This window comes from Triticum urartu, chromosome 7A (assembly GCF_056163025.1).
Source record: "Triticum urartu cultivar PI428250 chromosome 7A, HENAU_Tu73, whole genome shotgun sequence".
NCBI lineage: Eukaryota > Viridiplantae > Streptophyta > Magnoliopsida > Poales > Poaceae > Triticum > Triticum urartu.
In genome coordinates, this window is record NC_141879.1 from 633,088,306 (window position 1) to 633,103,398 (window position 15,093).

Sequence of the window (15,093 nt, forward strand, 5' to 3'; positions counted from 1 at the left end):
CTATTTTAACAGAAATAACAGGCATGCCTACCATAGGTCTAGGTTTATCTTTATCACAGGGTTTAGCAATTCTAGCAGTTTCATCACAGAAATAAATAACATGCCCATCAATATTATCAGACAAGAGATCTTTAACAATAGCAATATTAGGTTCAACTTTAACTTGCTCAGGAGGTGTATATGTTTTAATATTGCTTTTACGAACCACAGTTGAAGCTTTAGCATCATCCTTTATCCTAATAGGGAAATGTGGTTTCTCAACATAGGAAGTAGGAACAATAGGATCATTATAAGTGATAATCTTTTCTTCAACTTTAATAGGTGCATGTACTTTTACTTCTATGGGAGGATGATATTTAAACCACTTCTCCTTGGGGAGATCAACATAAGCAGCAAAAGATTCACAGAAAGAAGCCACTATCTCAGAGTCAAGTCCATATTTAGTGCTAAATTTACGAAAAATATCGGTATCCATAAAAGATTTAACACAATCAAAACTAGGTGTCATACCTGACTCCTTACCATTGTCGAGGTCCCAATCTTCAGAGTTGCGTTTAATTCTTTCCAATAAATCCCATTTGAATTCAATAGTCTTCATCATAAAAGAGCCAGCACAAGAAGTATCAAGCATGGTGCGATTGTTACCAGAAAGCCGAGCATAATTTTTTTGAATAATCATTTCTCTTGAGAGCTCATGATTGGGGCATGAATATAACATTGATTTAAGCCTCCCCCAAGCTTGAGCGATGCTTTCTCCTTCGCAAGGCCAAAAATTATATATGTAATTGCGATCACGATGAACAAGGTGCATAGGGTAAAACTTCTGATGAAATTCCAATTTCCATCGTTTGTAATTCCAAGACCTCATATCATCACATAGCCTATACCATGTTGATGCATATCCCCTCAAAGATAAAGGGAAGACCTTCTTCTTGACAACATCACCGGGTACACCTGCAAGCTTAAATAATCCACAAACTTCATCCACATATATCAGATGTTCATCAGGATGTTTTGTTCCATCTCCTAAAAAGGGATTAGCTAGCAGTTTTTCTATCATACCCGAAGGAACTTCAAAGGAAGCATTTTCATTTTCATTTTCATTTTCAGTAGGTTCAGTAGGTTGAGGAGAAACTCTTTGCTCTACTGGTCGGGGTGAATATACCCCGAACAAGCCCCTCAAAGGATTACTTTCCATGGTAACAAGTGACAGTAAATTTCAGCACACTATATAAATTTTTCCTTACCAAATTCCACCTACCAAAGGCGCTTCACTCCCCGGCAACAGCGCCAGAAAAGAGTCTTGATGACCCAAAAGTATAGAGGATCTATCGTAGTCCTTTCGATAAGTAAGAGTGTCAAACCCAACGAGGAGCAGAAGGAAATGATAAGCGGTTTCCAGCAAGGTATTCTCTGCAAGTACTGAAATAAGTGGTAACAGATAGTTTTGTGATAAGATAATTTGTAACGAGCAAGAAGTAACAAAAGTAAATAAGGTGCAGAAAGGTGGCCCAATCCTTTTTGTAGCAAAGGACAAGCCTGGAAAAATTCTTATATGATGTAAAGCTCTCCCGAGGACACATGGGAATATCGTCAAGCTAGTTTTCATCATGTCGCGTTCGGTACTTTGATAATTTGGTATGTGGGTGGACCGGTGCTTGGGTACTGTCCTTACTTGGACAAGCATCCCACTTATGATTAACCTCTATCGCAAGCATCCGCAACTACAACAAAAGTATTAAGGTAAACCTAACCATAGCATGAAACATATGGATCCAAATCAGCCTCTTATGAAGCAACGCATAAACTAGGGTTTAAGCTTCTGTCACTCTAGCAACCCATCATCTACTTATTACTTCCCAATGCCTTCCTCTAGGCCCAAATAATGGTGAAGTTTCATGTAGTCGACGTTCACATAACACCACTAGAGGAGAGACAACATACATCTCATCAAAATATCGAACGAATACCAAATTCACATGACTACTAATAGCAAGACTTCTCCCATGTCCTCAGGAACAAAAGTAACTACTCACAAAGCATAGACATGTTCATAATCAGAGGGGTATTAATATGCATATAGGATCTGAACATATGATCTTCCACCAATTGAACCAACTAGCATCAACTACAAGGAGTAATTAACACTACTAGCAACCTACTAGCACCAATCCTGGACTTGGAGACAAGAATTGGAATCAAGAGATGAACTAGGGTTTTGAGATGAGATGGTGCTGATGAAGATGTTGATGGAGATTGCCCTCTCCCGATGAGAGGAGAGTTAGTGATGACGATGGCGATGATTTCCCCCTCCAGGAGGGAAGTTTCCCCGGCAGAACAGCTCCGCCACAGCCCTAGATTGGTTCCGCCAAGGTTCCGCCTCGTGGCGGCAGAGTTTCGTCCGAGAAGATGGCTTATGAGTTTTTCCCATCGAAAGACTCTATATAGCAGAAGATGGCCACCGGAGGGCCACCAGGGGGCCCACGAGGTAGGGGGCGCGCCCACAGGGGTAGGGCACGCCGCCCACCCTCGTGGGCAGGGTGTGGGCCCCCTGGTGAGGTTCTTGCTCTCAGTATTTTTTATATATTTGGAAAACATCTTCCGTGAAGTTTCTGGACTTTTGGAGCTGTGCAGAATAGGTCTCTAATATTTGCTCCTTTTCCAGCCCAGAACCCCAGCTGTCGGCATTCTCCCTCTTTATGTAAACCTTGTAAAATAAGAGAGAATAGGCATAAGTATTGTGACATAATGTGTAATAACAGCCCAATATGTAATAAATATTGATATAAAAGCATGATGCAAAATGGACGTATCAGCATCCGGCTCCAACCGACCCGCCCCCCCGTGGCTTGGCCACAAGTTGACTCGGCCCGCGTGCCATCGACGATGCCGACGCTCGCCACCGCCTTGATTGGCTCGCTCGCTCCCTGGAGATGGAGGAGAGCAGCGCTATCGGGCCGGCATGCTTCGGACCTCGCATCCGGGAGGAGCCTTTCCCCAAAGGATTCTTGCTCTCCCGCGACACCCCCAAGTACAACGGGACGGTGAAGCCAGAAGACTGGCTCACCGACTACACCACGGCCATTGGCATCACCGGTGCCAATCGTCGTCTCGCCGTGCGCTACGCACCGCTCATGCTCCAAGGATCGGCCCGCACATGGTTGAACAGCCTGCCGACGGGCAGCATCAACACGTGGGTGGACTTCGAGGAAGCCTTCATCCGCAACTTCACGGGGACCTACAAGCGACCCGGCCGCCCTAGCCAGCTCGCCATGTGCGTGCAGGGGCCTACGGAGACCAGTTGCGAGTACCTTGCACGCTGGACCGAGCTCCGGAACAGCTGCGAGGGCGTCCATGAAGTCTAGGCGATCCAGTACTTCGTCAACGGGTGCCGAGATGGCACCCTCCTCAAGCACAAGCTCTTATGCTCCGAGCCGACCACCATGGCCGCGCTCATGGTGACGGCGGACAAGTACGCAACGCCGACTCCGCCATGAAGATCCAGGTGGCGCTGGATGAAGCCCGCAAGGCGAAGCCGGTTCCCCCTCCGAAGCCGGCCGGCGAAAGCAGCCGGCAGCAGCATCACCAGAACAACAAGCGCAAGGCCGACCAGCCGGCGCCGCGTCGCGACAACTGGCTCGTCGCGGCCACCGAGCCCGCGGCGGTCCCGGCGGCGAAGCGCCGACAAACCGGCAAGACGGCATGCCAACCCGCCATGAGCTTCGAGCAGATGCTCGACGCCCCCTGCAAGCACCACAGCGGCACAAAACCCTCCACGCACACGCTTCGGCAGTGCGCCATCACCAAGAGCATCATGAGGGGCGACGTCCCGCCCCCTCTGGCTCCGGCTCCAAGTGCGGGACAGCCGCCTTCGCCTCCACCGCCGCCTCCAGCTGGCGGCGCGATGCGCGACGACGCCTACCCAGACCAGAACGCAGCCTACGCCATCTTCACCAGCCTCGGCGACAACAAGCGCAACGAGCGCCTCCTCCGGCAGGAGGTGAACACCGTCGTCCCGGCCAAGCCGGAGTTCATGCATTGGTCGGATCGCCCGATCACCTGGACCCGGGAGGATCACCCGGCAGTCATGCCGAGTCCGGGTGGTTACGCCCTTGTCCTCAACCCCACCATCGCCGCGCGGCACACATGCAAGTTCTCCCGAGTCCTCATCGACGGCGGCAGCAGCATTAACATCCTCTACCGCGACACGATGACCAAGCTCGGCCTCAAGGCCGAGGACCTGGAGCCGACCCGAATGATCTTCCACGGCATCGTGCCCGGCCTCTCCTGCTCACCCATTGTCCGAGTCCGGCTAGACGTCATGTTCGGTGACAACAGCCACTTCCGGCGCGAACCGATCTGGTTCGAGGTGGTGGACCTGTCCAGCGCGTATCACGCGTTGCTGGGACGGCCCGCGCTCGCCAAGTTCATGGCGGTTCCCCACTACGCGTACCTGAAGATGAAGATGCCGGGTCCCAAGGGCCTCATCACCATCACTGGCGATTACCGGAAGTCCCTGGAGTGCGCCCGAGACAACGCCAAGTTGGCCGAGTCGCTGGTCATTGCCGAGGAGCGGCGCCAGCTCGACCGGATCGTCGCCCTGGTAGGCGAGGCCTCCGCCGCGTCGATCCCGACCTCGGACCCGGCCGACGAAGCCACCTTCAAGCCCTACAAGGAGATCAAGAAAATGAAGCTCAACCCAGAAGACCCCAGCTGCAGCAAGTACGTTGTCGTAGGCGCCCGCCTCGACAGCAAATAGGAAGGCGAGCTCGTCGACTTCCTCCGTGAGAATCAGGATATCTTCGCATGGACCCCCAAGGACATGCCGGGTATCCCGAGCAAGTACGCCGAGCACAAACTTCACGTTCGCAAGGAAGCCAAGCCTGTCCGTCAGCCGCTACGTCGATTTTCCGAAGAAAAGAGAAGAACCATTGGTGAAGAGGTCGCCAAGCTTTTGGCGGCCGGCTTCATAACGGAAGTATTTCACCCCGAGTGGCTGGCCAATCCAGTCCTCGTCCTAAAGAAGAACAAGACCTGGCACATGTATATCGACTACACCAGCCTCAACAAGGCCTGTCCCAAGGATCCGTGCGCCCTCCCGCGGATCGACCAAGTCATCGACTCGGCCGCCGGGTGTGAGCTCCTGTCCTTCCTGGACGCCTACTCCGGCTACCACCAGATCAAGTTGGACCCGGCCGACGCCCTAAAGACGTCCTTCATCACGCCCTTTGGGGCGTATTGCTACATCACCATGTCGTTCGGCTTGAAGAACGCCGACGCCACCTTCCAGCGCTGCATGCAAAAATGCATGCTGCCGCAACTCGGCCGCAATATCCACATGTACGTGGACGACATCGTGGTGAAGACCAAGCAGCACCTCACACTCCTCGACGATTTGAAGGAAACATTCGCCAACCTCCGCGAATACAAGGTCAAGCTTAACCCGGAAAAATGCGTCTTCGGCGTTCCCGCCGGAAAGCTACTCGGCTTCCTCGTCTCGGAACGCGACATTGAGGCGAACCCGGAGAAGATCAAGGCCATCGAGCGCATGCGCAAGCCGGTCGGCTGCGCGATGTCCAAAAGTTCACCGGATGCGTGGCCTCGGTCAGCCGGTTCCTAAGCCGGCTGGGCGAGAGGGCGCTGCCCCTGTACCAGCTGATGAAGAAGACGAGCCCGTTCGAATGGAACGGCAAGGCAGACGAGGCCTTCCAAGACCTCAAGCGCATGCTCTCCACCGCACCAGTCCTGGCCGCGCCGACCGACAAGGAGCCGTTGTTGCTCTACATAGCCGCGACCTCGCGGGCGGTCAACACGATGCTGGTGGTCGAGCGACCAGAGAAGGGCAAGATCCAAGCCGTCCAGCGCCCAGTCTACTACCTGAGCGAGGTGCTCTCCAACTCCAAGCAGAACTACCCGCACTACCAGAAGATGTGTTACGGCGTCTACCTCACCGCCAAGAAGCTGAAGCAGTATTTCCAAGAGCATGTTGTCATCGTGGTCAGCACGGCGCCTATCGAAGAAATCATCGGGTGCCGGGACGCCTCTGGCCGGGTTGCCAAGTGGGTGATCCAGCTAGCTGGCCACACCATTCTCTACGAGCCATGCACCATGATCAAGTCTCAAGCCCTGGTCGACTTCCTCGTCGACTGGACCGAGACCCAGTACTTGCCGCCGCCTCCCGACTTGACGCATTGGCGCATGCACTTCGACCGGTCCAAGATGTGACTCGGCTTAGGGGCCGGCATCGTACTATCATCCCCGAAGGGCGACCGGCTCCGCTACGCGCTCCAGATCCACTTCACTGCCTCCAACAACGTTGCCGAGTACGAAGCCCTTGTGCACGGCCTTCGGCTTGCCAAGGAACTCGGCATCCGGTGCATCCTGTGCTACGGCGACTCGGACCTGGTGGTGCAGCAGTGCTCCGGCGAATGGGACGCCCGTGACCCCAACATGGCAAGCTACCGCTTCCTCGTCCAGAAGCTATCCAGATCATTCGAGGGCTGTGAGTTCCTCCACGTCCCACGCGTGGAGAATGAAGCAGCCGACATGCTCGCCAAGATCGCCTCGTCACGACAAGCCATCCCGTCCGGCGTCTCCCTCGAGCACCTGCGCAAGCCATCCGTCAAGCCATCGCCGAACTCCGAGTCCATCCACGTTCTAGATGACCCGGACGCACCTCAACCCGGCCCGGGGACTGCTCATCTCGGCCTGGGGACTGCTCAACCCGGCCCAGGGGCTGCTCAGCTCGACCTGGCCACCCTCGTCCCAGACCCGGCCGTCGCCATACCCGACCCGGGGACCGCTCAACCCGGCTCGGGGGCTGCCGACTCGGAACACACCCTGGTGGCCGTCTTCGCCCTGGTTACGGCTCCATCTTGGGCCCTCCCAATATCGTAATTTTTGGAGAATAGGGTTCTCCCCATGGATGAGACCAAAGCTCGGCAAGTGCAGCATCGGGCGTCCGCTTACATCATCATCAACAACGAGCTCGTCAAGCGCAGCTCCACCGGCGTGTTCCAGCGCTGCGTCGAGCAGGAACGGGGCATCGACATCCTCCGCGACATACATCAGGGCGAGTGCGGCCACCACACCGGATCACGATCCCTGGTGGCCAAGGCGTTCCGCCACGGTTTCTATTGGCCCACGGCCCTCGAAGATGCCGAGTCACTCATCCTCAAGTGTGAAGGATGCCAGCGCTTCAGCAAATGCAGCCACCAGCCGGCGTCAGCACTTCGCACCATACCGATCGCCTGACCCTTCGCGATCTGGGGACTCGACATGGTGGGACCCTTCAAAACCGCTCGAGGCGGCATGACGCACTTGCTGGTGGCAGTGGACAAATTTACCAAGTGGATCGAGACAAGACCAATCAAGAAACTGGACGGGCCAACAGCCGCCCGGTTCATCAAGGACATAGCGGTGCGCTACGGCATGCCAAACAGCATCATCACCGACAACGACACCAACTTCGCCAAGGGCGCGCTCGAACAATACTGCTCCGTCTCCGGCATCCGCCTTGACCTGGCCTCCGTTGCGCATCCGCAGTCCAACGGGCAGGTCAAGCGGGCCAATGGACTCATCCTGTTCGGCGTCAAGCCACGACTCGTCGAGCCACTCATCCGCTCACCCGGCAGCTGGCTTAACGAGTTGCCAGCCGTTCTCTGGAGTCTACGCACCACGCCGAATCGGTCGACCAGGTTCACCCCATTCTTCCTCGTCTATGGAGCCGAAGCCGTCATCCCGACTGACGTCGAGTTCGACTCGTCGCACGTCGTGATGTACACCGAAGCCAAAGCCATAGAATCCCGCGAGGATGGCGTCGACCTGCTCGAAGAAGCACGCCTCCTGGCGCTCAGTCGCTCAGCCATCTACCAGCAAGGCCTGAGGCACTACCACAGCAAGAAGATCAAGCCCCCCGCGTTCGGCGAGGGCGACCTCGTCCTCTGACTCGTCCAAGAGCAGGCAGGCCAGCACAAGCTGTCCCCTCCATGGGAGGGCCCATTCATCGTGAGCAAGGCCTTGCGCGACCGCAACGCCTACTATCTCATCGACGCACGCAAGTCAAGGAAGCGCAAGAGGGACACCGCCGGTGAAGAAATGACCCGGCCGTGGAACGCGGAACTCCTCCGTCCGTTTTACAGTTAGCCGCACGTGCGTATGTATCGTCGCCTTTTGTAAACGCATGAAACTATGGGGTCCCCGAATGAGACTCGGGGGCTGCCTTTTGTCGACCAATTTATTGTGTCCCTATTTTCTTGCATCACTATACCACCGAACCCGACCACCGGTCCGACTCGCTCGACCCGGGGGCTCGGGGGCTGGCCGGCTCGGTCGCCACCCCGCCGCCTTACTTGGTGATTCCTGATAAAGTTAGGATGCCGCAGTCCCCCACTTCGCCCTAAAGCCACAGATCCAGCTTTGGCTGTCGGCTGGCAAGCACAACGGGCCAAAGCTCCTTTACGCTTCATACACTAAGTCAAAGGCTGCCGGGTCGATCAACCCGGCCCACCATTCATCAAATGAACAGCCGCACGACCTGCTGCTTGCCAACCAGCTTCGCCGGATTGCCGCCAGCCGGCCTAGTGGGTGTTTCGCTCGCGCTCAACGCTTCGAGGGACCCAAGTCCTGCGCGCTCCTTTCAAAGAACCGAGCTCCTTGTCACAGACCGGAGCCTCGGCCGGCTGACTCGCAGGGGGGGAGGTTTGAGAAAGGAAAAGCGCATGAAATTGGTCCAAAAACGGAAGGCAAAAAGCAAAAGCACCCACGACATCCACACGAGTATTTAAATAAAGGCCCACGGCCCGAGTTCATTACACCCTAAAACCCCCAGTGGGTGGGTGGACCTGCTATTTAACAAATTTTACAAAGTGTCTCAGGCATCTCCAGCGCCGCCTCGCGACGTCGACGGCTCTCCCCTGGCAGCCTTCGGGTCTAGCGTGGCGCCGGTGTCCTCCTCAGCACCCGTGTCACGGTAGACGCCCGTCTCCTCCGAGCTCTCCTTCGGATCGTGGAAGAGCAAGCCGTAGTCGTCGCCGTCCATGGCCCTACCGTCTTCCGTCCGCTCCGGATGGAACTCGTCGTGGAAGGCGAACTCGGCGATGTAGCTGGCCCGGGAGGCGATCCAGCTAGCTTGCTCCTGCAAGTGCTGCTCCGAACCGGCCCGCTGGCCCATCAACGCGTCCAGCTGCAGGTCCGGATGCCAGGACAGCGTGAACCGGAGCGCCATCTCAGCACTAGCACGAGCGGCGGAGACGCGCCACTCGTCAAGCCGGTCCGGCCCCATCTCCAGCCAACGCGCCAGGCGCGAGAAGCTGCTCGGTTGGACGGAGTCCGGCCATAGGGCCGCCGTCATCGCGGTACCGGCCTGGGACAACCGCCCCAACTGCGTTCCCAGGACCTACAGGCGGGCCTCAGTGGCGGCGACGATCTCCGGGAAGGTCCAGGCCACCCGCGGATCCATCCTGGACCCAACGACGTCGGTCGGGTCGCACTGATGGCGGACGGCTTCCTCCGCCAGCCGCTGCATCTCCGGGAAGGCCCGTGCCGCAAAGGAAGAAGCAAGTTAGAAGAAGAACAACAAGGAAGAAAGGCCGGATCCCGACCCGGCAAACGACAGAAAAAGCACTTACTGGAGAAGGACTCTTCCAGGTGTTGCGCTTCAAGCAACGTACCACGCCGCTCCCGTTCGATGGCGCGATCGCGCTCCTTGAGCGCCTTCTCCAGATCGGTCGCCTTGGCAAGGGCCGTCTTCAGCTCGGTGTCCTTGTCCCCGGCCGCCTTCTCGGCCGCCTCGCGGCGACGGGCCTCGTCCTGACGGGCCCCCTCAGCCGTGGCGACCTGCTCCCGCAGGCGACCCACCTCGGCCTGGAGCCGGCCCTTGTCATCGGCCAGCTGGCCGCGCTGCTGGTCCGCCTCCACCAGGACCTGCTGTGCCTCTGACACCTTGGCGGCTTCCACCTTAAGGTGCTCCACCTCGGCCTCGAGGCGGCTCTTGTGACCCACCAGCTGCTCATGCAGTCGGTTGGCCTCATCAAGAGACCGCCGAGCCGCGGCCGCCTCCGCCCTCGCCTGCGCTGCCTCGACGCTAAGACGGCCGGTGTCGGCAACGAGCCGGTCGTAGTGATGACCGGCCCGGAGCAGACGAGCCCGCCAGGACAGCACCTCGGCTGCGAAAAAGGACTCAGCAGAAGAAAAAGCAAAACTTAAGATTTGGCCCAACTATTACACAGTTGGCCCGAATCTCGGGGGCTACACCCAGTGGGTGCGCTAGCACGCCCCCACTAGAAAAGAGCACGAGAATACCTGCGGCGACGCGGAGCTCCTCCTCCTTGGTGGCAAGCCGCTCCTTGAGCTCCCGGTGCTTGCCCAGAAGACGATTGAAGGCAGCAACCCGGAAAGCGTCGAGATGCTGAAGAAAGCAGAAGTCAGAACAAGGCCAGCACTCTAAAGATTCGACCCAACTACTACGTAGTTGGCCCGAACCTCGGGGGCTACACCTAGTGGGTGCGCTGGCACGCCCCCACAAAGAAGAAATTACAAGAAAACTTACCAGAACGGCACGCTCTAGGTCACGCGTTCGCTCCACCTCGGCCTGGGCAAAGGCCTCCCGTCCGGCCTCGCAGGCGGCGACTGACGGAGTCCACCGCCGCCTCCTCCTGGGTTTGGGGCCCAAAGACAACGATGCCCCCGCTCCGCGCCGGCTGCGGCACGGCAGCTGGGCGCCCTCCCTGCCGGGGCACCAAGGCGTACTCCCCGCTGGCCGCTCGCGGCGCGGCCAGCACCTCCTCTGACGCCCCTCCCGGCGCCGACGACTACCCGGACGCCGGGACGCCCTGCGTCGCCATCTCCAACCCGGTCGCCGGGACGCCCTGCGTCGCCGGCTCCGGCCCAGCTGCCGGGGTGGCCTCCGGCACCGCCGCTCGCAGCGTCTCCTCCAGAACGGCGCCACCTCCACCACCATCAGCCCCCGCTCGCCCGACCACGTCGGCCCGCGGCGGGGAGTCGTCCGCCACTTCCACGACCGCCCGATCGAGGATCACCACCGCAGCCCAGCCTCCACGGCCACGCTCCCTCACCAGCAACGGCTCAAAGACCGTCGCCGCCACCATCGTGCCCTACGGCATCTCGCGCCAGGCCGGCTCCGCGCCGCCTCACGCCCATGCCGTCACCATGTCAGTCCAAGCACGGACCGACGTCGCCTTCAGCTCCGCCTCGGCTCGGTTCCTGTCCCGCCAGGCCACGTCTTCGGCGTCGTTCGGATCCAGGCCAAGGTCTGAGTCGGCCTGTTCCTCCACCTCAGCCTGGTCGACGAGGTCGGACTGGCTCCTGCGGAACTTGGCCTCTTCGGTGGCCGCGGCTTCCGCCGCCGCCCTCGCCAGCGCGATTGACGACCTGAACAAGAAGACAGAATAAGCAGAAAAGAAACAAGACTAGCTCAAGAAAAGAAAAGCTGAGAACAAATGAGAGACGAAGCTTACCCCGCCAAGATCGGGACGGGGGTTGGCCCCCCGTGCCCGCCGCTACGCTTCCTCTTGGCCGGCCTCCCGGCCCCGACAGGGTCCGCCGTGCACTTCGGGGCATGGGGTCGCGGCGCGACGCTGTCTTTCCCATGCAGGCGGCTCGGCGCCGCCCCATGCGAAGACCCGGCTCCGCCCGCGTCGCCGCCTCCCCCACCCAACGCCGCTACACCAACAACTGGCGTCAGCATCGACCGTTCCGAGCCGCTATCAGCAAGTCAAGGCACATGAAGAAAAACATGAGACTTACCCGCACGACGCCCAGCGCCGGCGTCGGACTCGGCCTCCTCCTCCCCGCCTCGAGCCGCGGGCTCCTCTGGCTCCACCAGCGCCACTTGCGACGAGGCCCAGGCGTAAGGATGCCGAATCGCGTTCAGAAGTACCACCCGGGTCGCGTCAGGACGGACGAGAAGGTGCACGGTGGCAAAGTAAGAAGACCAGACACTCACCTGCGGTGCCGGGTTCGAGCGGCTGTACGGTGCCTTGCCGAACTCCCAGTCCTCCCCAAGGTTGGCCTTGGAGATTTTGTTCACGCCGCGCGCGATCTGCGCCACGGACAGCCGCGTCGACCCCATGCGATTGGGGTCTTGAAGGCCGACCATCTCGCCGATGAGGCAGGAGCGCCCCTGAAGCGGAAGGACCCGGCACTTGATGAACGCGGCGAGGAGGTCGGTGCCGGTGAGCCCCTCCCGCGTCCTCATCACCGTCACCCGCTCGCAGAGGTTGATGATCTCCTGCGACGGGCGCCTGGGCGAGTAGCCCCAGTTCGTCTTCGCCTGCGGCTGTGCGATGGCGAAGGCCGGAAGGTTGATGCGATCCGCACCAAGGTTGCGGACGTAGAAGGAGTTCTGCCACTTCTTGGCAGAGTCCTCCAGCGGGATCTTGGGGAAGTCCGCCCCCGACCGCTTCGAGATGACGGCGGCGCCGCAGTCGGCGAACTCCCCGGCCGACGGGCCCTGATGCTTCAAGGAGAAGAAGCGCGCCCAAAGGTCGATCGAAGGCTCGACCCCCAGGTACCCCTCGCAGAGGGTGACGAAGCCGGAGAGCTGGACGATGGCGCCGGCGCCAAGATGGTGCGGCTGAAGCCCGAAGAACTCCAAGAACACACGGAAGAAGGTGCTCACCGGCAGCCCAAATCCGCGCTCAAAGTGCGTGAGGAAGACCACGCGCTCCTGCCCCTCGGGCTGAGGCCTCTGCTCGCCCCGCGGCAGGAGGACGCTGACGTCCGTCTCCCGCGGCAGGGGCCGCGTCGCCCGGAGTTGGGTGATGTCCTCGGCGGTGACGTTTGAGCCCATCCAGGAGCCCGATGGCAGCGACATGATCAAATGAAGAAGAAGAAGAAGAAGGAAGGTGGAAGGCGAAGGAGTTCTGCTTGGAGCAGCGGGCGCCGCAGTGCGTCGGTTGCAAGGAGCAGAGCAAGAGCAAGGGGACAGGAGGGCACGAGCGAGAATAATGTCCGCCGCCCCCCTGCCCCCCCCCCCCAATTTATAACCCTCGGTTTGAACATGGGGAAGTGGGATCGTCTACACGCACCCGTTCCACTACCCCACAATAAGTGCGCACGTACACGCGCAGTAACTGCCCGGGGAAGAGCAACCGGCCCCCGGACGCCGCAATAAATCCGCGCGCTTGGGCCAAGGGCGCGTGGCAGTGGGCCCCAGGCCATCGCCCGGTCCCGTCATGCGCGTGTCCTGTCAAGCCCCTCCGACTTCCGGGCACCACGTGGCGCCCGCGCGAAGCCCAAGGGATTGCCCCAAGATTCGACGGACTCCTCGGTCCCCGCCACGGCCAGGATGCCACGATCCGGTTTCCGAGAAAACCAGCACGCAGTGGGTGTTGCCGGACCCGGCGCTCGCAGAATCCACCTTGCTTAAGGGGGAAACCGCGAAGGCCCAGTCATCCGAAGACGGCGGACCTTCACATCTTCGAGGACTACTGTCGGTGGGATGGACCCCAGGCAGGCAACGGAACCCGGATCCTCTTCAAAAATGACGGGGTTAGCACTGCCCCTCAATACCGGCACGCGCTTGGCCAGGTCGCTCGACCCGGCCAAGCCCCGCAAGCCGGCCAAACGAGCCGTCCCGGCAAGACACGTCGACTCGGCCCCAACAACTAGCGCAAGACAACCGAACCCGGCACGACCAAAGCCTCCTCAACAAGCCAATGCCACCCATGGCGTGCTACGCAATCCAGCTGCGGGTCAGCTCCCGTCCCATCCAGGCCGTATGATGGGGACAAGACTTCAATCAATGATGACCGAGGCAATAGTGCCCCGCCCATGCCTCTGGTCAGCGGGTACGTAGCAACAGTGCCCCTCACCTACCCGCTGACCAGGGCCGGTGTGGCTACAGTGCCCCCGCCTTCACCGCTGACAACAACAAGCGGCGACTTGACGGAGAGCACTGTACGCGACTCGACTCGGCCACGCCCTGACGATCGACAAGACGGCGCACAGTCCCCCTAGGCATGCGGGGCCCGCACCTAGGGGAACCCGGCGAACCACAAGCCCTCAGCGGGACCCAGCCCGGGTCCCCGGACACCGACAATACGGACCCACCGACTTGCAACATTACCATTGTACCCCTGGGGGTTGACCTATAAAACCCCCAGGAGCCCTCATGCACACAGAGAGGCTCACACACAAGAGAACTCATTCCATCACACACACCTGGTCAGCAACACCCCAGGAGAGGGAACTGCCTAAGCCTTAGCCAGCTTCCTTCCTCCTCCAAATAGCTCCAGGAGCAACATTGTACTATCAATCATCCAACAACACTCGGCAGGACTAGGGGTATTTTCTCTCCGGAGAGCCCCGAACCTGGGTATGTCCGGCGTCCCGCGCCCGCTCATGCCAAACTCGCCTCTAGTGTCCACCAGCGCCCTCGAGCCTCCTCCTCTGTTTAGCCATCCCTTGGCATCTGCCGTGCGCCCACCACGACAAAAAGCAAGGAACAAGAATAAAATTGGGTTGCCTCCCAACAAGCGCTATCGTTTAACGCCCCTAGCTAGGCATGATGATTTCAATGATGCTCACATAAAAGATAAGAATTGAAACATAACGGGAGCATCATGAAGCATATGACAAGCACATTTAAGTCTAACCCTCTTCCTATGCATAGGGATTTTGTGATTAAACAACTTATGGGAACAATAATCAACTAGCATAGGAAGGCAAAACAAGCATAACTTTAAAACTTTAAGCACATAGAGAGGGAACTTGATATTATTGCAATTCCTACAAGCATATATTCCTCCCTCATAATAATTTTCAGTAGCATCATGAATAAATTCAACAATATAACCATCACATAAAGCATTCTTTTCATGATCTACAAGCATAGAGATTTTACTACTCTCCACATAAGCAAAATTCTTCTCATTCATAATAGTGGGAGCAAACTCAACAAAATAACTATCTTGTGAGGCATAATCCAATTGAAAACTAAAATCATGATGACAAGTTTCATGGTTATCATTATTCTTTATAGCATACATGTCATCATAATAATCATCATAGATAGCAACTTTCTTCTCATAATCAATTGGAACCTCTTTCGGAATAGTGGATTCATCACAA

The 15,093-nt window shown here is 57.9% G+C and overlaps 2 protein-coding genes across 2 annotated transcripts; one reads left to right on the plus strand and one right to left on the minus strand.

The window, feature by feature from the left end:
* Positions 1 to 6,921: 6,921 nt before the first annotated feature.
* On the plus strand, positions 6,922 to 7,254 carry LOC147960846 (uncharacterized). Its single transcript, XM_087533566.1, has one exon. It carries the CDS (start codon positions 6,922 to 6,924, stop codon positions 7,252 to 7,254), a length of 333 nt encoding a protein of 110 aa, XP_087389692.1.
* Positions 7,255 to 11,734: 4,480 nt separating this feature from the next.
* On the minus strand, positions 11,735 to 12,835 carry LOC147960847 (uncharacterized). The gene has a single exon (XM_087533567.1). The coding sequence runs from the start codon at positions 12,833 to 12,835 to the stop codon at positions 11,735 to 11,737; it is 1,101 nt and encodes a 366-aa protein (XP_087389693.1).
* Positions 12,836 to 15,093: the final 2,258 nt, after the last annotated feature.

Bases quoted from the DNA above. Each gene is read 5' to 3' on its own strand.
- LOC147960847 (XM_087533567.1), bottom strand. From the start codon at position 12,835: ATGTCGCTGCCATCGGGCTCCTGGATGGGCTCAAACGTCACCGCCGAG.
- LOC147960846 (XM_087533566.1), top strand. From the start codon at position 6,922: ATGGATGAGACCAAAGCTCGGCAAGTGCAGCATCGGGCGTCCGCTTAC.